This window comes from Lissotriton helveticus, chromosome 2_1 (genome assembly GCF_964261635.1).
Source record: "Lissotriton helveticus chromosome 2_1, aLisHel1.1, whole genome shotgun sequence".
In the NCBI taxonomy this organism is placed as follows: domain Eukaryota; kingdom Metazoa; phylum Chordata; class Amphibia; order Caudata; family Salamandridae; genus Lissotriton; species Lissotriton helveticus.
Window position 1 is genome coordinate 1,937,250,296 of NC_136059.1, and position 24,976 is coordinate 1,937,275,271.

The 24,976-nt window shown below is 49.4% G+C and overlaps 1 protein-coding gene across 3 annotated transcripts in view; it reads right to left on the reverse strand.

Moving 5' to 3' along the window:
• Positions 1–24,976, reverse strand: part of ZNF330 (zinc finger protein 330) — a 167,846-nt gene that overhangs the window by 74,101 nt on the left and 68,769 nt on the right. For all 3 annotated transcript variants that reach the window (XM_078676862.1, XM_078676860.1, XM_078676861.1), the window contains exon 6: positions 8,168–8,294. In XM_078676862.1, coding sequence (XP_078532988.1) covers positions 8,168–8,294 — 127 coding nt within the window. The remainder of the gene's footprint in view (positions 1–8,167; positions 8,295–24,976) is intronic.

A 24,976-nucleotide genomic window follows, 5' to 3' on the forward strand; every position in this document is an offset into this window, starting at 1 on the left:
ATCCATCCATCCATCCATCCCCCTCCATCCATCCATCCATCCATCCATCCATCCCCCTCCATCCATCCCCCTCCATCCATCCCCCTCCATCCATCCATCCATCCATCCATCCATCCATCCATCCATCCCACTCCATCCCACTCCATCCATCCATCCATCCATCCATCCATCCCACTCCATCCATCCATCCCACTCCATCCATCCATCCATCCATCCATCCCACTCCATCCATCTCTATCCATCCATCCATCCATCCATCCATCCATCCATCCCCCTCCATCCATCCATCCATCCATCCCCCTCCATCCATCCATCCATCCATCCCCCTCCATCCATCCATCCATCCATCCCCCTCCATCCATCCATCCCCATCCATCCATCCATCCATCCATCCCCCTCCATCCATCCATCCATCCATCCCCCTCCATCCATCCATCCATCCATCCCCCTCCATCCATCCATCCATCCATCCCCCTCCATCCATCCATCCATCCACCTCCATCCACCTCCATCCATCCATCCATCCCCCTCCATCCCCCTCCATCCATCCATCCCCCTCCATCCATCCATCCATCCATCCATCCATTTCCATCCATCCATCCCCTTCCATCCATCCATCCATCCCCTTCCATCCATCCATCCATCCCCTTCCTTCCATCCATCCATCCCCTTCCATCCATCCATCCATCCATCCATCCATCCATCCATCCATCCATCCATCCATCCCCATCCATCCATCCATCCCCATCCATCCATCCATCCCCTTCCATCCATCCATCCCCTTCCATCCATCCATCCCCATCCATCCATCCATCCATCCATCCATCCATCCATCCATCCATCCATCCCCCTCCATCCATCCATCCATCCATCCATCCATCCCACTCCATCCATCCATCCATCCATCCCACTCCATCCCTCCATCCATCCATCCATCCCACTCCATCCATCCATCCATCCATCCCACTCCATCCATCCATCCCACTCCATCCATCCATCCATCCCACTCCATCCATCCATCCATCCCACTCCATCCCACTCCATCCATCCATCCATCCCACTCCATCCATCCATCCATCCATCCCACTCCATCCATCCATCCATCCATCCCACTCCATCCATCCATCCCACTCCATCCATCCATCCATCCCACTCCATCCATCCATCCATCCATCCCACTCCATCCATCCCACTCCATCCATCCATCCATCCATCCATCCCACTCCATCCATCCATCCATCCATCCCACTCCATCCATCCATCCCACTCCATCCATCCATCCCACTCCATCCATCCATCCATCCATCCCACTCCATCCCCCACTCCATCCATCCCCCCACTCCATCCATCCATCCATCCCCCCACTCCATCCATCCATCCATCCCCCACTCCATCCATCCATCCATCCATCCATCCCCCACTCCATCCATCCATCCATCCATCCCCCACTCCATCCATCCATCCATCCCCCCACTCCATCCATCCATCCATCCCCCCACTCCATCCATCCATCCATCCATCCCCCCACTCCATCCATCCATCCATCCCCCCACTCCATCCCCCCACTCCATCCATCCATCCCCACACGCAACGCCACTCATCCACGCAACGCCACTCATCCACGCAACGCCACTCATCCACGCAACGCCACTCATCCACGCAACGCCACTCATCCACGCAACGCCACTCATCCACGCAACGCCACTCATCCACGCAACGCCACTCATCCACGCAACGCCACTCATCCATTTGCAAAACGAAAAACGTCAAACTCTTCTATTGCGAGACCTATTGCATTTTCAATGCTTGTTTAGCTTCTTGCTTAATTGGGTACTGTCTTTGTGCAGTAGGTTGTGTTTTTAACTGGATTTTGTGAGGAGGAGAATCCTCATCCCATCCTACGTGATTTTTATATAAAGCAGGAGCTTGAGCTACTGCCCACTTTCTAGCAAGTGTGTATTTTTTATGAATTGGGATATGATTTGAGAAGGCAGGCATAATTATTTCTTCGCCATGAGGGCAGTCCCTGACAAACTCTGGTGGCCAGTCTTTTTCAGCTAGAAGGATGTCATAGCCCTTGGAGAGATTATCCCAAAATAGTCCCCTTATTTTTCTAGTCTTATCCCCTTCTATACGTAAAGTTATTTCATATGTTTTGTGAGGTTTGCTAACTCTGGTGTCTGCAGTTTCCACTTGAAGGTATTCATTCGTGTCCACTGTCTCCAGATGATTCATAAGGACTTTGCGAGCTATGCTCACTTCTGCTGCGCTGTCTAGCATTGTCTGAGCCCATTCTCCGTTTTTCAGTTGTGTCCTCAGTATTCTCGGCATTGTTAACTACTTTAATACTGGCTACCTTCTTTTTTGGAAATTGTAATTTCTTATTTGGATGAGCAGGTTCCTTGTCTTTGGACTTGACGTGCCCTTCCCTGGGTTCCGATCGTCCTCTTCTTTCCGATTTCTGCGAGGAAGTCTGAAAAGATTGAGAGGGACGTGTATCAAAATCTTGATATCTATCCGGTTTCTTTATATTATCCCTATTTCTAAGGTTGTATTTTTTCACAGAGGGCTCACTTTGGGGAGACTTGGGTCCTTGGTCCGGAGATCTTTCTCTCCGCCGAGGAGACCTTCCTCTGGACTGGAATCTCTTTTCGATTGGATTGTTTGTTTCCATCCCAGTTCTTCTTTTGATTGTTTAGTTGATTTTTAATAAATATTTTTTCAGGACTTTCAATCAGTTGGGGTTTTACTGGTATTCCACCTAAACTATCTCTACCTAGTTCCTCATAGGATTTTTCTATAATTCTGGCAATTTCAGCTGGTTGGTCTGCTATATCTGTTTCTTTTAACCTTTGGCGGATCGCCACGTTTGCTGCTTCTCCCTTTATATTGGCTAGTAATATAGCCGAGACCTGCTTGAAGTCTTTCAGTAATTTCATACCAAGAGTTAAAGCGGGTTCTGGACCGTATTCATCTTGAATTTGTTTTAGCACATCTGGTATTACCGAGATGGATGGAACACCATGCGTTTTTGTGTAAATGGAAGCAAAGACTGTACCCCAAGTGTCACAGTCCTCCACGTGTGGTGCGATTCCCATTGGAAGACAGATAGTCAGAATCCTGTGTTTATCCACAGGAGTGGTGTCTGGAAACACCGCCTCTATTTGGGTGATTTTTTGTGCTAACCAGAATGGTATTTGTTCCCTTTTAGCTGGTACTTTACCTAGGCAGGACTGTATGTTCTGTGGTGTAATTTTATTTGTGTTCCCTTGATGAGGGGTCAGCTGTGGAATTTTAATTGCTGGTTGGATTGTTGAAGTCCGCATTACATATTGGACTAATTGTCTATGTACTTTTATTAATTGTTTTAGTTGTATTAGAAGATCTGCTGCAGACATTCTTTCGATGTCTGGATGAGGTGTGTATCCGGCTAGGACCGGCCACGTTGCTCCTGGTCTACCTAATGGACCGAGCCTGGTGATGTGATTGTTGTGTTTTAGGGCGCCATTAAACAAGAGCGCGTGCTCTTGAATTTTAAGTGGTACTTCCACCTCCTCAAAAGGAGTGTATTCATCAGGAGGTTCCTCTGTTTTGTAATAGTGGAAGTGCTTTGTTACAGCGTTCGCTGCTGGAAAGTGTATCCATGAATAGAATACCTCTGTCTGCCGATATTCGTTTGCCTCTATTACGAATATGACTGTGCCACCTCTAGGTGTCAGTCCATTTTCTATAAGTTTTAAAGTTATAGATTTCCTTTTGTTGACCGGGATGAGTATTATATCCGGGTCTGCTTCTTGCATAGTATTATCAGCTGCTACGAGTTCAGCTGCTACTCTAGCTATCTCTCTTTCTTCTTCAGTGTCTGACATTCTACTGTCAGGAAGGTTTTTTGTTTGTTTGCAGATCAGGTTTCTTATGGGAACAAAGATTAGATGCACAATATTTTGGAACAGTGTATCCTTCAACGTTGACTAAACCAAGAACCATACATAGGAGTTTCCTCCTGCGAGGTTTGGCGGATATGACCTTTCACCCACTCCAGACGTCTTAGGAGTATTATGGGAAAAAAGGGGTCTGAGTGAAAAAGCACGACTGAGTTACTCTAATGTCTTGCGTTAGTTTTATCGCCTTTCCAAACGTTGGGCGCCATGTAGTGTAGTTCCTATTATCCCAATAGGCTCTGCGCATTGGAATAATACCTTCAATAGTATAGGCCTAGACCAGACGTTAACTAGGTCTTCTATTGTCGATATTAGACTTAAAGTTTTGGGTTTGCCAGCTAGCTCAGAGTTCACTAGAAACTTTCTCGAATAGGCAAGGAGGAGTTGAACCTCCCTGGATAGACAAGAAGGGATTTAGTTTCTGACAACCATAGAACATGACAACTTTGCTCTCCCCTAATCAAGAGTGTATCTCTAGAGTCGTGTGAAAACAAAAGACAACTTATTTTACTCAGTCAGTACGTGCATTCTTAGTTTCACCAGATTGTAGAGAAAAGGAAGAGACGGGCGTGTTCAATAAAAGATGTTATTTATTGATCAGTCTCTTTTCTCATACAAGAGAAATGGATCGATATTATCGCAATACTTATGGTTAAGTAAAGTGCATACAATAAAAGCCGAAGTATAAAATAATACTGTAAAAACATTTATATGGTTTCTAAGCCATAAGGTGGTTTAAAATGGATAAAATAGATACATACACATATACATTTGACTAATCGTACTCAACTGGTGTTTCTAACTACGCCTACCCCGGTGTACCTGACCTAAGCCTAATACGTGGGCGGGAATAGAAAGTAGCAGTTTAAGTTAAGTTTGTTTTGCCAAGTGACTGACTCAAGAATTCTCTGCAAGGGGTTATTCAGTTCCGTACCTTGAATCTAGGATGAATGAGGGATGGGGTATCTCGTCTCTGGTCTCGATATTCCAGGCTGCCTGCGAGGGCTACCCGGAAGCGCCGGAGCTGGATTTCTCGGCAGGAGAAAGCAGCGTCTCGTTCTCAGCGCGTCAGGAAGGCGGGGCTGCGCCAGCGGGGTCTGCTCTGCTCTGGGCTTCGGCAAGTCTGACTGCTCCGATCTCGTCACCACCGCGTGTGTTTGCTTAAGGCAATACCGGTAATATTTATACCTGTAAGGTGCCGAGATTGACGTAAGGATGGACATAGATACGTCAATAAGGATGTCATACGACTTGGTCGTTAGCACATTCTTTTGCTGAAGTTCTCGATGAAATCAAAACAATGGCCGCAGGGTTTTTCCCAGGTTGTCATAGGTTTGATTTGTTTTGAGAACTCCGTATGCCTTATCAGGGGCTGGAGGAATATCGCTTGTCTAATTAGATGGCAAGCGTTATGACCTAATCAGATAACACGTTCCTGTGCCGTAGTGTGGCTTAATCAGATAACGGTTTCTGCATCATGGGATGGCTGCTAGTTAACTTGTTAACCAGAACAGGGTCAGGAATAGGGGGATCGATACAGAACCTATAAGAATACATCACAGTGGATCGGGCTGAAGTAAGTCTGGAAGTCCGGTTCTTGTCAGGCTCTGTGCTTGGGCTCAGGCGGGAGCGTCGACAAAGCAAGCCGTTGATCGCTGGATGGTGCCTGCTTGTGCAGGGTGGTCACTCCTTGACCACAAGGGATATTCTTCAGTCTTCTATCTTCAGGTAGAATGTCGAAGGTCCAGAGTTTCGTTTCAAGTTTCAGTCAGGATAAAATCTAAAGTCTTGGGACTCAGCTCCTACCTATATACCAAATCTTGGGGCTGGATTACCTGCTAGGTCCCTCCTATGGGTGGGACCAGGGAAGGGGGTGGTTACACCCCTTTCCCTTTGTCGAGTTTCACGCCAGAGCTGGGGCTGGAGTACCCCAGCACCGGTTTGAACTTGACTATGCATCGAGGTAGAATTAAGGAAACCCACTGTTAGAGCCAATCTTATCTTAGTTAATTCACCTGGTCCCGAACTTTATCTCACTGTGGCTAACCGTCCCTACCATAGGCATCTTTTAACTCGTTTTCGTTTTAATTTGATTCATTTGACCTTAGGCTGCTTCCCAAAATGGTGCAAACCGGAAAAGGCTAGCCCATGTAACTGTGACATTTTTTCCATACAGGACACAACACATTTTTTAATGTTCTGTGAACATTATGTGGATATCAGGAAGAAGTTTCTGCTTCCTATATTGAGGGAGGCAGGGTTCTTACAAGTAAAGCCAGCTCTCCTGTACTTACAATTACTAAATACTCACCGTATAATTTTCCATGTTGCTAGCTTTTTAGTAGCCGCTGTCCGGATCAGGAATAAGAATAATTCCGTCCCTATGAACTTGGTTGATCCTAATTAGTATAAATTTATTTTAGACATCTAAAGAGATGTAGCAATGTAAACCAAAATAGCAGATTGCCATTTTTTAATTCTCATTTTATCAAATTTTTAATGGCCATATACTGGTTATATTTTTGTATAACATTACTGTATATTTTGTATAATATTGTTGTATATATTGTGTATTATATTTTTTAATTGTACCAATGTCTTTTTATGATATTGATTTATCGAATAGAAGTATTTGACTGACTGACTGATTATGCATGGGACACCTTGTGTGCCCCAGGCAGTGTCTCATTTCTTTCAGCCCTACCTGCCCCAATACACAAGAGCCTGTCTGGGGTGGTGCTAGCACCTCCCAAGACAGGAAACCTATTGTCCAAGCCTCCCTTGCTGGAAGGACTCCCAGCAGCATGAGGTCAGACTCGTGTCTGTGGCAGCAGCATCCATTTTGTGATGCTGAGGCTCTGGTTAACTTTAACCGGGATTTGTAGGAACAACATTTCTTCTCCCTCTAGAAGGGTGGAATGCTACCCCCGTCGCCAGAACTGGTGAGGGGGTAGTATTCCAAAGCGTATGACACCTCACTCGAGATGTTTTGATAAAGCCAAACCAGAGTTAGCATTTAAACGAGAGGTTCATAAGGCACTTAAAAGTATATGGTATGGCTATATCCTAGAACAGCTATAAGGACATGGTTCCGAAAGCTGCAGACAGGCTCAGCTAATGCTAGAGCACCATCTCACATAAAACCAAGCACTCTGCCTCCAGGATTAAGGCCTGCCATAGGAGTGACTTATAGGTGTATATGTGTCTAGATATAAAGTTAGATATAGGAATACTATATCTAAGCAAGGGGCGATTACACAACCTTGCCCCAGCTGAGTGATCAGCCAGTTGTGTCAATGTGTGTGAGGAGCAAACGCCCGATAATGAAGCATGACACTCTTCGGGGTGTGTGAGGGCAACAGAGGAAATAAAGTGTCTTACCCTCTCATAATTTTGGGTCCTCTATACCTTGGAATCCCTTTCTCTTTTTTCTTTTCTTTTCCTTCCAATCTTTTAAGTATGGGTGACTTTTTGCACCACGATGCATGGGTGACTTTTTGCACCCTGGCACAGGAACTTTGTCCTCTTTGTTGGTTAAATATTAATATTAGGAGCACGGACACTGGACCTTTATAAGCTCCTTGGTCCTCCCTCCCCCCCCCTCTCTCTTTTTGATAAATTTAATGTGTGTGGCCAGCCAGGGGTGGCATAATACATGCTGCAGCCCCTGGTAGGCCTTGGATGCACCAATGCCCTGGGTACCTATAGTACACTGTACAGGGGCTCATAAGGTGACCCAATGTCCAATTTGTAATGTACCTAAAGTACATGGTATTGAATTCAGAGAGAGCACAGCTGGGCTGTGGGTCTGAGTAGCAGGCCCACAGCCACATTAAGTCGATAACCAGTGAAGCAAAAAGCAAAAAGTGGGGTGACCATAGGAAAGCAGACCCTACTCTCCTACAGGTACCATATGTTGCCGAATAGCACAGAGATATTTCATACTTCTGGCACAAAATCCAATGCTACAAACCTTTAAACAATGGTCATGTGATCCATTAGCTCTCAAAAATGAATAGTGACTGCGCAACACATTATTTGGCCCTGTGCTATTTTAGAAAGGTTTTACGTTTTCTACTCAAAGCTTTCGCCTATCTTTACCAGCAAACATTCAAAATGTGTTTAAAACATACAATGTAACTAAAGCCTTGGCCTCTAGCAAGAAATCCAAGATAACTGGATGGCTCATGAAATTTTTTCATTATTCTTTGATCTTAACAACTCACCATGATCCCAGACCCCTCTTTCACATTCAACACATTCTGCATCTGTCAAAGGACAAATGCAGGCATGTGTGCTGAGACACTTCCGGCCATGGCACACCCACGCTTCACAAAAGTCACAGACAGCTCCCTGAAAAAAAGAAAATAGCAAATGAGTCGTATAACAGGCATACAAAAACCAATACATTACAATCATCTTAAAGCAACATTTCTGGTTAAAAAGTCTGTTAATATAACAATGAAATGCACAATATATAAAAATAAGGTGTGTTTAGGCTTCAGAGGGTTAATGAGAAAGACTTTTGTATATCTTGACATTTAATTTGTGAATTTTAATCCTTAACTCGTAGGGGGACGATCAGCTGCAAAATTAACTAATCGAACTAAAGCAAGCATTTTATCCCTTAGTTCAATACAGGACTCCCGGATCCTTGGAGGGTTTGTGGCAGTGGTGGCTCCTCCGCTAAGGAGGATGAGCGTCACCTCACGGTTTTCAGCAGTGCAAATTAGGAAAAATAAAATGATAATAACATGATGTTATTATCATTTTATTTTTTCCTGCTGCAGCAGTTTTGCGGGGCGGGGCTGCTCTGCAAACTGAGGAGCAGGGGAAGGAGTGGTGGGCACACTATAAGTGCGCATGACTGTTTGGTGGATCAGACTTGGGCCAGACAAACAGTCACCACCCAGGATGTATTATAGACTGGGTGGAGATCATGCACATGCTCCCACTGCCTGTCTGAGCGACAAACCACAGCGCTCAGACCAATCACAACACTGCACTGGCTTAGAGGAGCCTATCTACTTCCGTTCCGGCAGGGAAAGACGTGGAGAGATGACGGAGGAGAGACAGTTAAAAGGTAAGTGTATTTTTTCTTTTCTTTTTCCTCCCTCCCATCCCGCCACTCCGATCAATCCAGCAACCGCTAGTTTGAGGAACTAGGCAATCTGAATGGTTGGCGTCAAATGAACATTTCTGATGCAGCAGACAGGTAGCTAAGAATGTCTTGAAAAAAAGTGACAGGACTTTTAAGCGGAATGAGAATACAATTCTTGTTAACAGATTACCAGTCTCGATTTCAGGGTTACAGTATTTACACATAGATTTCTAAAAAGATACAGTGCACATTTATGCTGCTGGTTAATTATTATGTTCATTCTTCTCTACAACCTTGCGGGCGTGCGCGCATACACAGTTTTCTCAAGCAGTACCCTTATGGCGAGGTAGAAGAGGAGGACAGCCCGGGATGCCACAGTAAAGAGGTAAGTGGTTTTTAGTATTTTTTTAATTACTGGTAACTTATATCTTGATAGGCGGTGGAGGCGGGCGGCGTAGTGGAGCTCCACGGTGTTCTACGGAGTTTGTTTCCAACTCCGTGGCCCTCCGCGTAGCCCTGCTACACAGACTACGCCCAGGGTTAATATACAACCTCTTGAATCAAAATTGAGATGCACGAATGAGTCCCTTTTACAATAATTTAATGTTTATGAAAAAGAAGCAACCATTCTACAATGGCTACTATGATAATATGAAATAGGTTTACTATTCCTGTTGAAACATCCAGGTTTTTAATTTTTTTTTTTAAATACTGGTGTCTCAGTTGTTGTATGTAAACCCAAGGGAAGTTTGTTCCAGGCAACCAACCCGAAATAGGAGAAAGACCTGCCTTGAATTCTCATTCCATGAATCTTTGAGATCTTAGCCAACCGACTGAAGGAAGATCGGAGAATTCTGGAATGAGCTTACTCTTTAAACCTTTCCCCAGTGGGCCGCAGTGCTTTGTAAGCAAGGACAAGGGTTTGGAAAAGAATCCATTTTTATCAAATGTGATGCCTAAGTTCTTAACTGTATCCTGTTGAGGGCAAGGAGGTGGGGCAGCATTTGGCCAACAGGACTGCCATAACACTGGCGAGACAGAGCCAAAGAATAGTATCTCTGTGTTTCCAGCATTGCATTTTAATTGATTAACCATCATCTGATGAAACATGAGAGGCATTAATGGCCTCCCCAGCCATCTCTTCTCCCTTTCCACAGGTAAACAATAGCTGGGTAATGTCAGCATAAGAAACCACTTTAGCCCCAAACTCCTCAGCTAGGATGGCTAAGGGAGAATGGCAGACCATAAATAGGGTGGGTCTAAGAGCCGATCCCTGGGGCACTTCAAGTGACACTTGAAGTGCAATTCGGGATTTTCCAAACTTACTGACTTCTACCTTCCAAAAAGGAGGAAAGCCCCTTTAAGGCTATACCACTGACCCCAACTGATTGGAGATAGCAACCTTGAGTGGAGAACTGGATCAAAGGCTGCCGAAAGGTCCAACATGACCAAGACGGCATTCCCATTTATCTAAGGTCCCTTTAATCTGTTCAGAGACTTCATCAGTGACGTCTCAGTACTGAAACTGTGTCTGAACCCAGACTGGCTGGAGTGCAGTAGATCATAAATTTCAAGATATTGTGAGAGTTGTGGATTTACTCATTTCTCTAGAACTTTTGAAAGAGCAGGAAGTAAGGATTTTGGTCTGTAGTTTTCCTGAACACGGGTGAGCCGAGGGTTTCTTGAGCAAGGGTAGAATTTTAGCTTGCTTCCATTGTGCAAGACCCACTCCTGTGGTCAATGAGGCGTTGAGCACTTCATTTGCTAACAGATTAATATTAAGTGCCCCTTTGACAAGTAAACGGGGCAGGCACGGATCAGAAGGGGACCCGGATTTGAGGTTTTTAATGGCTACTAATGATTCTTTCAAGGAAATAGGGAGGACATTAGACAAAGTTGCCACTCCAGTGGTCGTTTTACTACTACATGCAACCTCATATGGGTTGTCCGTAGCCGAAGGATCTAATAAAAGGCTAGCTTAAATGGTTGTGGTTTTACTTTAAAAGTATGGAGGCAGTTGATTACACCAATCAACCGAGGGTCGATTGTCTCTAGTGGCGGCCTCTGGGCCCATATAGGGTTTTACTATTGTAAAGATTTCCTTGGACTTATTGCCAGACTATGCTATCCTCGCCTTAAAATTTGCTTTTTTGGCAAGTTGTACTTCTGAATAATATATTTTTTAATACTGCCTTATAAGTCCTTTTGACCACAATGTTGTAATTGCTCTACCATTGTCTCTAGAAGTTCACAGTGCTTCTTGGGGGGCGCTAGAGGGCGCCAAGCAAGATGGCCACACTCGAGAGCGAGGCTCTTGCAGTTCCGGCAAATCATCTGTAATTTATCCTGGTTATTGCGCTCCTCTAAATGCCAAACTTATAAATGTAAGCATCGGAACTTGGAGGCGGTATATTTCGCTGTGAACATTGCTTTTACCTCTTGACGGGCTGAGGAATCCGCTGCTGAACTCCGAAGCCTGAAATGTACAAAATGGTGGCGCTGCGGACCTGAGGCGGGGAACTGTGCGTCGCCGTGGAGATCGCTAGGGACGACTCTCCCTCTTTTTTGTGCTGCCCGTGGGGGCCCGAATGTACAGTAAGCTCTGCTACTGACTGCGGAAGAGAGTCTGCTGGTCCCGCTCGCTGCAGGAACTTTTACCGTGTGACGTGCGGCTTGGTGCTGCGAGCCGATAAATAGGTAGGCGGGCACTGCGGAGCTGGGCTGGAGACCCGGGGCGATAACCGGAACAGCTAGCGGACTGTATTTGAAGTCCCCCAGGGCCGGTAACACTCACTGCCAAACATCGTTAGTGCGTAAAAGGGAACAACGCCCTGCCGGCGCGTAGAGCGCTCTTCTGGGTACCCTGGAGTCCTTATCTGACCTGCATGCACTCCGGGACCCGGACGGCTGCTTGGGGGGAACCCCTAAGAGGAGAAGGGAATAGGATTTAGTGGATGCGGCGAAGCAACAGAACACTGTGTGAAACTGCGCTGGCCCCATCATTGGGAGTGCGGTGAGAATGGCCAGCTTCCTGTGCTGGATATAAGACTTAATATACTGGGCAGCCTGTGATACTGCATTAGCTGGTGTGGCTGTCCCTCGACTGGGCTTCCCCCCCCCCATAGGGACTACAGATAGGCTGACTTGTACTTCTGTCCCTGCCACATGACGAGCTTTCGGAAACTGGGCAGATACATACCAAATAGCGGATGCCTCAGCCACGCGGACGTCCTTGATGAAAACAGCGCTGCGCGGTACTGGTAATGGTCTACCCTTGATCTGATGAGCCTGGCGACCTTACAGAAAGCGTAGGGGACAACATCGCCGAGACCCTCCGGACTGTCTGGTGGCATCCTGACCCCCTTAGAACCATCACAGGGATGAGGCTAGGTCCTGTAAAAGACTGCACGCCGGGGCGGGCCCGACTACTGAGGATACGATAATCCTTTAGGATATCCCCCCTCTCTCGATTGGCTTCTGTTCTAGGCCCAAAAGCTGCACAGCTGATTGGACCCCTCCTCCTGTCTCGCTGTTGACCGACATGGGGAAGCCAGACGGACGCAAACCCAAATTAAACTTTGAGGCACGAAAGGGCACCAGCTCCCAGACGGACCCCGAGGAGGAACAGATGGCAGCTCAGCTGCCCTCAACCGCGGATTTGAAGGATTTATTACTAGCCATGCAATCCAGTCTGACCACCATTGAAACCAAAATGGACTCCATGGCTGCGCGCCTAGATGGGGTATCCCATAGAGTAGATAAGCATGAGGAGCGGCTGATGGAGACGGAACGCCAGATATCGGATCTGGAAGACACTTCTAATACGACGACGTCCCGTGCGTTGGAAATGGAAAGGGTGTTTAGAGGAATAGCAGCCAAGAATGAGGACTTGCGAGGAGCTTCGCGCGCACCCAAGATGGTCGCGTGAGCACAGGGCTCCCGGACCCTCGCCACCTCCATCGACTATCCTGTACTTTATCCTGGTTCTGACGACGGGTGTTTATTGGCGTAGTTCTACTGATCATTTATCTGTTTCAAAAAACTTTTTGGGACTTCGGGGTCCAGAGCTACAGATCGCCGCAGTTTTCTGGCCTGCTCCTAGGTGACGCCCCGAGCTATCTTGTCTGGCCTGCCGTCCAGTAAGTGAACAACAACGGACTACCGGACTGGTATGGGCTGGCGACCGCTTTTGGTTTCGATTCCTGTCCGGAGATCAACCTGACTTTGCTAGCTACGTAGACGGCCGGACGTGCCTATATTTTTGGTCTATCCGTTTCTAATGCCGATCTGTCGTGGCTTTCAGTTCTGAGACTGGCACCACCTTCGCCCTTTTGGTCCTGCATTTGCCACCGCAGTCATCATTTTCACCCGACAACAGGCGACCCGTACGGGTCCAGGATTTAAGATGGCCACCAAGCCAGAGAGTGAGAGGCGCAAGTCTAAACCGGGCGTTCGAGGGAGTGCTTTGCAGACGAACATTATGGACCGGTACACCCTTACTAAAGGATCGCCGGGCGCAGCGTCTAAACCCTCGACGACAATGCCGGAGGACTCATCGATTGCGGAGGAGCCCTCGTTGCGGGATCTCATGGGCGCCATTACCGGTATGAAGGCTTCATTGGGGCAACAATATGAGGCCTTGACTCTCAAACTGGATACTGTGTCGATTGATGTCAATTTGATCAGGGCGGATTTGGCGAAGACAAACGAAAAGGTCAAATCCCTGGATCTCAAGACCACTAGTCTGGTCACTGACGTCTCTGACTTACAGGCTGAAGTCGGGAATCTGCGGAAAGCTAATGACTTTCTCTGGGCGCCTAGAGGACTATGAAAGCCGTGCCAGGCGCAATAACATCCGCCTGATTGGGGTCCCGGAATCATCGACTGCTGCCTCGACGGACTTATTGGTGGAAGACCTGGTGCTGAATCACTTGGCGCCCAAGGGCCTCAGCAAGTTTTTCGCTGTTGAGCGTGCACATAGGATCCCCGGCGGCACACCTAAATCGGGTGCTAACCCACGACCCATCATTGCGAGGATCTTTCATTTCCGGGACAGAGACGCTATCCTGCAGGCTTCGAGGCAGTCTGGTCCCGTTGCCTTTGAGAACTCTACTGTCAGCTTTTATCCGGACTTTACACAACAGGTCCAGAAACAGAGGCTGGGGTTTCAAGGGGTCAAGAAGAGACTCCGGGAAAGGTCTATGAAGTATGCCATGCTCTTCCCGGCCCGTTTGCGGGTGGTTCATAGGGATCGTACTTTTTTCTTCGACCATCCTGGGGTCGTGAGTGACTGGCTTGACTCGCTGCCTGCGGATCAAGAACCATTTGAGGACTCTGGCAGATCGGATCGGGCGGAAGGTGGCCCGACGGAGCAGGAATAGATGTCGACTTTGACCCCGTACCCTTCACGTTGGCTTTGAACTGTGCTATGCTGTGTCATTAATGTTTGCAAGTAATAGTCCTTTTGGGGGTGGGTGGGGGGTGAGCGGGTCCTTTCTCCTCCTGGGTTTTCTTTTCGTAGATTAGTTGGGAGGTTGGGCGACAGGCACACTGCAAGTTTATGGGGCTTTTTGGTCTTCAGCAGGGGTGCGGGGTGGGGGGTATAGTTGTTTTGGCATTGTTGTGGGGACTGGGTTATTTGTTTGAATTTTATTGTTATTTGCAAGGTGAAGGAAAGGCAAACTCCTGTTTTCTGCAGTTGCTTTGGATGTGGGGCGGGGGAGGGGCTGAATTCGGGGATGGGGGGTAGGGGACTTCAGATATTGTGTTGGAACGTGAACGGGTTGGGGGATGGGATCAAGAGGAGGGTGGTGCTGCAATTGCTGAAACGTTTGTCTCCTGATGTTGTCTTACTGCAGGAGACTCATTTGCTCGGCAACAAGTGCTACGCTCTGAATAGGCGTGGTTATCGCCTTGTGGCGCACTCGGGTTTTACTTCGGGCTCCAGAGGGGCGGGCATTCTGGTTCGGACCTCCCTCCCCATGGCCATTGATGATGTCATACTGGATGATAAGGGACGATACGCCGCCATTGTGGGGCGCTGGGAAGGGAAGGTTCCTATTCTGATTTCCGTGTACGTGCCCCCGGGCCTCCAAGCCACCACATTCGCTGATCTGAGTGGACTTATCCTGGGTCTCCCCAAGGGTCTGCTTTTGGTTGGGGGTGATTTTAATGCGGTGGTCTCGGGGATGCTTGACCATCACCCTCCCAGGGAACTGCCGAAGGCCCAGACTTGGTTGAGTGACTTCCTAGAGACGCTGGGGCTCACTGATTGCTGGCGCTTGCTTCACCCGGGGCAGTTGCAATATACCTATCATTCTGGTGCTCATGGTAGTCTCTCGAGGTTAGATCATATATTATTGCCCTCGGCCCATGCATCCCTCATACGGGAAGTTAAACATCTGGCAAGGGGTATTTCGGACCATTCTCCGCTTTGGCTGGTGGTTGATGCACGGCGGGGTTCGGCGGGCCGAGTGGCTCCGATTAACCCCTGGTATTTGAAGGACCCCAGGGTCAGGGCTGAGCTGGTTAAAACGCACGATTGTTATTTTGCGGAAAATGTGGGCTCTGTTTCCTCCCCAAGTTTACTTTGGGAAGCTTACAAGACTGTCATTCGTGGCCAGGCCCTCTCGTTGATTGGTAGCGTGAAGTTGGCCAACCGTGCTGAGATGGTTCGCCTGGAGGGGGAGGTCACAGCCCTGGAGGGGTGCTTGGAATCTGGGGTCACCGCTGAGGGGTTACATCTATTGGAGTTGAAACAACATGAATACAGGGCTCTGGTCACGGAAGCCGCTAAGGAAATGGGAAGGGAACAGCAGGGCCGCCTGTATGATGTGGGTGATAAGGCTGGGAAATTACTTGCTTGGCTGGATAAGAGGGAGAATGCAAGTCGTGTCGTCCCTGTGATTGTTGCGGAGAATGGAGAGTGTTGTACTGACCCTGCTGATATTGTTACATGTTTTGCCGATTACTTCCGCGAGGTGTATTCCCAGGTGTCTGATCGATCTGAGCAGGACTCCCACCTGCTATTGCGGGATATTGCACTTCCCCGATTGCCTGACATTGATAGGGATGCTCTGGATGCGCCGCCTACTGTGGACGAGATTGCCGCTGCTGTCCGTTCGGTCCGATCCGGCAAGGCTTCGGGCCCTAATGGGCTCCCCATTGAGCTATATAAACTACGCCCGGACACGCTAGCTCCGCATCTGCGCTCTATGTTTCTCGAGTCTTTGGAGGTGGGCTCTCTCCCACCAGACCAGAGACTGGCCACTATAGTCGTCATCCACAAAGATGGTAAACCTCGGGATCGCTGTGCCTCTTTTAGACCCATTTCGTTGATTAATGCGGAGCCTAAAATTTTGGCCAAGCTGCTGGCGACACGTTTGGCGACTGTCATTGGGGACCTGGTTCACCCTGATCAATCCGGCTTTATACCGCATCGCAACACGGCGCTTAACCTCCGACGGTTGCATGGCGTCTTGGCACGAGCCGAGACGCTGCGTGAGCCTGCCATCTTGGCGTCCTTGGACGCTACGATGGCGTTTGATACAATAGAATGGCCGTATTTGTGGGCGGTTCTTGCCAAGTTTGGTTTCGGTCCGGAGTTTGTTCGGTGGTCAAATTGCTTTATGCCGGTCCCATGGCTCAGGTGGTGGTCAATGGTCGGGTCTCTGCACCCTTTGCTCTGGGCAGGGGCACGCGACAGGGCTGTCCCCTGTCCCCCTTGTTGTTTGCTCTCGCCTTGGAACCGCTGGCGGCCTGGTTGAGGTGGGAACCGTCCCTGAAGGGCATTAGATGGAATTCGGAGTTTGAGGACCGTGTATCTCTCTATGCTGATGATATTCTGCTGTATCTCACATCTCCCCGTAAATCCCTCATTGTATTGTTCGATGTCTTAACGTCCTTTCGCAAAAACTCGGGTCTTGTCATCAATTGGTCGAAGTCCTGTGTATACGTCCTGTCGGGAGACGCCCCTCTTCTGCCAAGTGGTTGTCCTATTGCGATTGTGAGAGATGGATTTAAATACCTAGGCATTTTTATCACTCTGAAACCTGAACTGCGGTTTGACCGGAACTTGCTGCCCCCTCTTCAGCGCCTTCGGGCAGATGTTGTTGCTTGGGGGAAACTCCCTCTCTCTCCCCTGGGTAGAGCGGCATTGTTTAAGATGATGTCACTGCCCCGCTTCCTCTACGCATTGCAAAACACACTTGACGTTGTCCCGGCTAAATATTTCCGTGAGGTTGAGAGATTACAGAGACAATTGGTGTGGGGGGGTAGGCCCCGGATCGCCATCGCTAAACTGTCGCTCCCGTGGTACGACGGTGGAATTGCTTTGCCTGATATCCGTCGCTATTATTGGGCGTCTCAATTGGGGGCAATAAATCATTGCATGTATGGCCCTTGGCCGAATCCGGCCTTCGAGATGGACAAATGGTTGTTGCCGGGGGGTGACTATAATAGAGCCCTCTACTCGAGACTCACCCCTCGAAACGTAACGGGCCCCACTAGGACGGCTGTCCAGGTGTGGAGACATGCTTCCATGGCGCTTGGGTGGACTGATAAATTAACTCGTGCCACCCCACTGTATGCATCCGATAGACTTGGCTCTCTCTGGCAGTCGAAGGGGTTTGATAGGTGGGACTTGATAGGTATCAGCAGGATTGATGATGTTTGGACTAAGGGGAGAATGAAGACGTTTGAGGAATTGAAAACTGAGTACGCTCTGAGCGATCGCGAATTTTTTCGCTATGCGCAGGTCCGCCACACGGTGCTCTCGGTCTTCCCTTCGGGTGTGGAGATTCCGGAGTCGTCCCCGCTTGAGGACAGGGTACTGGACGGACATGTTCCGGATAGTACGATTTCGCTTATTTATAAAAAGTTGATCAACTCCAGGTCTGATCTCCTGCTTCGCCTTAGAGAGGTCTGGATTGGTGATGGGCTGGAGCTGGACGATGAGGACTGGCGGGCGGCGGTCTCCTCCCCTAAAGAGGTGGCCATCCAGGCGCGCCTTAGATTTGTGCAACTTAAAATCCTACATAGAGTGTATGTGACTGGTCCCCGTTTGGTGCACATGGGCTTTTCTGTGGATGGTTTGTGTCGGCGTGGATGCGGTCTCCTGGGCACCTTTTTCCATATCATTTGGGAGTGCCCTGAGGTAGTGCGATTCTGGACCCGTGTGCACGAGGTGATGAGTGAGGTTACGGGGGTGCGATCGATGCCGGAGGCTAGGAGATGCTTGCTGAATGTATGGGAACCGAACGACTACTCCGTTTCGCAGCTTCGATGGGTGACCTTTGGCAATATGATCGCTAAAAGAGACATTGCGCAACTGTGGGGCGCTCAGGGACCACCCGGGATTCGGAAATGGAAACAAAACATGGACTGGTGCATGTTCAGGGAAAAAACTGTATATATTTCTCGGGGTACCCCCCGAAAATGGGGGAAGATATGGACTCAGTGGAACACTTACCGTGGCGATATATGTTCCCCCCCTCTCCCTGACCCAGATGTTGCACCTACGTCCCCGTAACCCGAGGGTTCCTCCACTTACTACTGTATATTGGATACATTTTGTTCCTTCTGCCCCCCCCCCCCATGCGAGACTCTTTCTTGATAGCACATACGCTCATTGGTTGACCTTCCCGCTCTCACACCATGTAATGCAACGTTGTTTATATTGCTGTCTTTTCTTTCTCTTTTTCCTTGCAAATTGTTTGTGTTTGTATTTATAAAATTAATAAAAAAGTTTCAACAAAAAAAAAGAATGAGGACTTGGATTCCCGTTCTTGGAGGAATAACCTCCGCATCCTGGGAATTTCGGAATCCACCGCCACCGGCAGAATGGAGGAGTACGTGGAGAGCCTTCTGATCACGCTCTTTGGGAGGGAGGCCTGCTCTCCGGTTCTGGTTGTTGAGAGGGCTCACCGCTCACTTACGCTCATTGGTTGACCTTCCCGCTCTCACACCATGTAATGCAACGTTGTTTATATTGCTGTCTTTTCTTTCTCTTTTTCCTTGCAAATTGTTTGTGTTTGTATTTATAAAATTAATAAAAAAGTTTCAACAAAAAAAAAGAATGAGGACTTGGATTCCCGTTCTTGGAGGAATAACCTCCGCATCCTGGGAATTTCGGAATCCACCGCCACCGGCAGAATGGAGGAGTACGTGGAGAGCCTTCTGATCACGCTCTTTGGGAGGGAGGCCTGCTCTCCGGTTCTGGTTGTTGAGAGGGCTCACCGCTCACTGGCGGCTCGCCAGGTGCCCGGGGCAACACCTCGCCCGATCATCGCCCGGCTACTAAATTACCCGGACTGGAATACCGCCCTCCGCCTATCCAGGGAGCGGGGCCAGCTTCGTCACGAGGGAATGGACATTTCCATATATCCCGACTTCACCATGGCCGTTCAGGAGCGGCGGCGAATGAGTTTGAGTTTGAGTTTAAGTTTAAAAATACTTGTACAGCGCACATACACTAGCGGTTTCTTGGCGCTAAAACTGAAAAGATCTGGGCCTAGGGAGCAAGGGAAGCTAAAAAATATTTAGTCAAAGGCCTTGGTAAACAGGTAAGCCTTAAGGTGTTTGCGAAAATCTAAGTAAGAAGTGAGGGAACGAAGTTGAAAAGGGAGGGAATTCCACAGGGTTGGGGCAAGGGTCGCAAATTTCGAACCTCCCCACTTCTTTCTCTGATAGCGAGGGATAGTGAGGAGGGACTGAGAGGAAGAACGCAGTTCCCTGGCGGGAACATAGGGGGTAATCTCAGAAGAGATAAATGCGGGTGCCAAGCCCTGTCGAGCTAGGAAAGTAATGGAGGCGAGTTTGAATTGGACCCGGGCTCGCACAGGAAGCCAGTGTAGGGTTTTCAAGAGAGGGGAGGAGTGGTGAAATTACGGAAGGTTAAAGACCAGGCGGGCCGCCTGGTTTTGTATCTGCTGCAAACGCCGAAGACTATATGCAGGAATACCTGCATATAGGGCGTTGCCATAATCCAGGCGGGACACCACCATGGCCAAAATGATAAGTTTAAGAGCAGAGAAAGTAAAAAAACGGGACACCCTGCGAATAGTGCGCAATGAAAGGAAAGAAGAAGATACCACGGAGCTGACCTGAGAATGAAGGGTGAGTTGAGAATTGAGTTTTATACCCAGAGTTTTAACAGAGGTAGTGGGGACAGGGGAGGGGCCCAGTGCAGGGGGCCAGAAAAGAGAGGACCAGGGGCTGGATGAACCACCCGTCAACACCAGCTCGGTCTTATCGGGGTTGAGTTTCAAATGATTGTGGCTCATCCAGTCCCGGATATGAAGCATAACAGATTGAAAGTTAAGAAGAGAAGAAGGGGAAGAAGACAGATTGAAAACAAGCTGGAGGTCATCCGCATAATTAAATACGGCCACCTCCATTTGTTGAAGAGAAAAAATAAGAGGGGCAACATAAAGATTAAACAGGAGGGGGGAAAGGGAGGAACCCTGGGGAACCCCGCACTGAACTTTCCGGACGTCCGCTGTGAAATCACCCAAGCGAACGGCCTGGATGCGGTCGCTCAGGAAGGAGGATAACCAGACCAGAGCAGTGCCCCCGATCCCCGCCGCCTTGACACGGGAAAGTAGGATGGTATGATCCACCGTGTCAAAGGCGGCTGAGAGATCGAGAAGCACAAGAGCCTGGCGTTGGTTGGTATCCATACCCTCCCTGAGGTTGTCCAGGACCGAGATGACAACGGACTGGCGGGGAGCAAGAGCTCCGTGCATCTCCACAAAGGAGCTCAGGGCGCAGGTGACATGGCGCTCGAGCACCTTTGCCAAAAATGGCAGGAGGGAGATGGGGCGGAAATTGGCGGGGACAGAAGGGTCTGCCCCAGGTTTTTTAAGAATCGGCACAATAACCGCTGACTTCAAGGGGTTGGGAACTACGCCTTGGGCCAGGGAGCTGTTGAGGAGATGAAGGGGGGGATCAGGGCAGGTGACAAAAATCTGACGAAGGATATGGGCCGGACAGGGGTCCAGAGGGGAACCAGATTTAACCAAGGATACTATGGACGTGAAAGCTTCCTTAGATATGGGAGGGAAAATGGTGAGTTCTCCCTTGGGAGAGGGGCATTGGGGATCAACAAAAGTGGAAGAAGGGGGCAGATGTTGTCTTTAATGGTAATGATTTTATGGATAAAATAGTCATTGAGGGAATGGCAGAGTTCTTCGGACGGGGCGGGCTTAAGGGTTGTTCTGTCTGAGAGCGCCAGATTCTGAACAAATCGAGAATATCTCCTTGGACTGGTTTGCAGCAGCAAGGATTTTAGAGGAGAAGTAGATGGTTTTGGCCTCCAGGATCTTATTTTTATACTGGGCAAGGATGTTAGTATACTCCAGTCGTAAAATGGGGCAATAACTTCTCCAAGCCCGCTCTGCGCGGCGTACTTTGAGTTTGGTGGCCTTTAGCGCAACATTGAACCACCGATTGGCATCCTTGTCGCGCTTAGAGGTGATGCATTTGAGCGGGGCAACAGAATCACTACCAGCAGAGAGCCACTGATCTATGGCCGCGACCACCGAAAGGGTAGGAAGACCCTGCAGGGAAGGGAGAGTAGTGGTAAGAAGGGAAGAAAAATCTTCCAGGTTGGCTCGGCCCCAAGCTCGGGCCCAGATGTTCTTAGGACGAGAGGGCTTGGCTGGGGAGTGAGTGGGCAGAGAGAATGAAATCAAGTGGTGATCTGACCATGTACAGGGCAAGATAGAGAGAGATTCCACGGGACAATTCAAGGACCAGATCTGGTCAAGCATGTGACCTTTGATGTGGGTGGGAGAGTGAACGAAGGAAGTGAAATTGAGGGATTGAAGGGTTTCAGAAAATTCCTTTGAGGAAGAACATTCAGCAGGGTCGGAGGGCCAGAAATTAAAATCACCAAGGAGTAAAATAGAGGTGTTGTTAACTGTAATGGTAGCCAGGACTTCCAAAAAATCAGAGAGGAACTGTGCGGGAGATTGGGGAGGACGGTAAGTGAGAAAGCAGGTCAAAGAAGGAGAGGTGGCGGTGGTGCGAATAACCAAGTATTCAGAGGTAGCAATGTCCGGTAAGGACAGGGTTTGAAAAGGGAGATCGGTGCGTGCGATGACTGCCACGCCGCCCCCCACTCTGCCGGAAGGGCGATCTGCCCGAAGAGCATAGTAAGTAGCCGGCAGGGTGGCCAGAAGGGCGGGGAGGGAGTCATCGCCGAACCAGGTCTCCGTTAAGAAAAGGAGATCAGGGGTATGAAGGTCCAACAGGACCGAAAGTTCGTGTGCATGGGCAACAGCGGACCGAGTATTAAGGTAGAGGACTGTTAAGGGTTTAAGGGGTATAGGGTGAATGGAAGGTGGGAGTAAAAGAAAAGGGCCAGACACAGTAAAGGGAATGTGCGAGGAAACCTCATGGGATAGACCAAGGGAGGAAATACGAGACCAAGTGGAAGTAGCAATGGGCCAGGGACCCTGGAGGCAGTGAAGTTGGGCCGGGGAATAGGTGATAAGCGGGGCAGAGTGACGCGCCCCTAACCCCGGTCGGCCGCGGACGGGCGCAGACGGGCTTAACTTAGGCGCAACTTCGGCGCGCCTTCGTCGCGCCCGCTGCGCCCGCCCGCTGCGCCGTCTAAACGGGGAAGTTGTGATATAGGGACACATGGAAAGGGTCTAAGAGGGGCGTGACAGGGGGTGGAGGGACAGAGAAGCAGCCCCGCCAACCACAGAGCAGCCCGAGATGGTGGGCACACCCGTCCCCGCCCTCGTGACCTGCCCGTCACAGGGTGAGGGAACGAGCAGCGTGGGGCGCTCTGGCGGCGGCCGTCAGGGGGGTCTGGAGGCGTCAGGGGGTGCGCGATGTCCAGGGCGCAGCCCCTACAAGATGGAGGCAAGGTAAGTAAAAAGTCTCGAAGATTAAAAGGTTTTCGTTGCGCCGCGCCTCAGCAGCGTTGTGGCTCCCTCTGGAGATCTAAACAGTGACAGGGCCTGAACTCGCCCTGCTGAAATAGATTACCAGGGGGGGAGGGACAGAGAAGCAGCCCCGCCAACCACAGAGCAGCCCGAGATGGTGGGCACGCCCGTCCCCGCCCTCATGACCTGCCCGTCACAGGGTGAGAGAACGAGCAGCGTGGGGCACTCTGGCGGCGGCCGGCAGGGAGGTCAGGAGGCGTCAGGGGGTGCGCGATGTCCAGGGCGCAGCCCCTGCAAGATGGAGGCAAGGTAAGTAAAAAGTCTCGAAGATTAAAAGGTTTTCGTTGCGCCGCGCCTCAGCAGCGTTGTGGCTCCCTCGGGTGGAATTTCTACCGGTAAAGAAGGAACTACAACAGCTCAACATCCCCTATGCGATGCTCTTCCCGGCCAAACTCAAGATGACATATCTAAGTAAACAACATTTCTTTACCACCCCGCAACTTGCACAGGACTTCCTTAAAACCTTGCCCAGGTCAGTGACGGAAAGCGCCTCACCGACACATTGCCCTGACGCTGGAGGCAGTGTCTCAGACGTGGAATGATTTGATAACCCTAGCTCTGATCTGCATATTGAGACTCTGCCACCTGACATTGGACTGGATGCTATTATAGGTAAGATATCACCGGATATTGCGACGAAGGGGCCGAGAGGGGCTGGTCTCCCCCCCCCCCCTTGACATGGTGCTGCTGTAGATCTCAAGATGTGGGCAACTGGTCGATCCTGCGGAGGAGTTGGAGGGCTGATGAGCCCTGGAATGATCTGGCTGCCCCCTGGTCCTCCTGATTGCCTGCTGGAATATGGATGAGTGCGATCTATCCTTGGGCTGGAGAACTGTCAGACCCTCACGACAGTGGAGATGTACTGGTACATGTATCTGCAATGACCCTACATAAGATCGCCCGAACACCCTCGCCTTGGCAGAGAAGACCCCTGGTCGCCCTTTAGACTCTACCTCTCAGGTGAACCCTTAATAGTATGATTGTTATTGTTTTAATGCTGGTCCTGATTTGGGCCATATCGTGCTCCCCTGTTGGGAACACTGTGCTTAGGATTGGGAGGGGGAAAGGTCGTTCTTTTAGGTTGCGGGCTCCACAGCTTTGGAACACTGTGCCCTTGGCACTGCGCAGCACCTCGAACTTGCTGGCCTTCAGGAAGGGCCTCAAAACCTGGCTTTTTGCCCTTTAGACTCCCCTCTTTTTTTTTTTGCTGACTCCTTCTTCTTTGTCTTTGTGTTGTGTTTGTCTTTCTCAGGTTGTCAATAAAGCGCCGGGACACTCTTTCTGAGTATCCGTGCGCTATAAAAGACAAAATTAACATAACATAACATATAACAAGGTGACTGGCCACAGCAGGTTTGGGCTGCTGATGTGGGAGGGGGGAGGGAAGGGTTTGGGACTGCTGGGAATGTTGGGAGGGGGGGGGGGAGGGAGAGGGGGGGGGAAGTGCTCTACTCAACAAGTTGGGGTTGCTATTATGGGAAGAGGGTGGGAATGGGTATGGTTCTTTATGTTTTTTTAATCAGGCACTTGACACAATTCCACTGACTGTCCTATCTCCATGTAGCTACACGCACTATAGCCCGTCACGTCTTCTTCCATCAAGACTATGATAGAGACCCATCCTACTACGCTAAAATATAACTTTCTATCGTGGAATGTGCGCGGTTTGGGAGACCCCTTTAAACGTCGTCATATTCTTGCATATTTAGACCGCCAAAATGTCCACTGCGCTATGTTGCAGCAAACACATCTAGCTCCTACCTCCTCTTCCACCTTTGCTGTCCGCTGGGCAGCCCACAGAGTATTCTCCTGTTATTCCTCGTATGCTCGGGGTACTGCTGTGCTGGTGCGACACACACTCCTGTATATCCCCATAGGGTCCTATGCAGATCATCTAGGAAGGTATACTTTACTCTGGGGCAGGCTAATGGGGTAGTCCATCACCATAGTGTTGTGCTATGGCCCAAATTCAGATGACC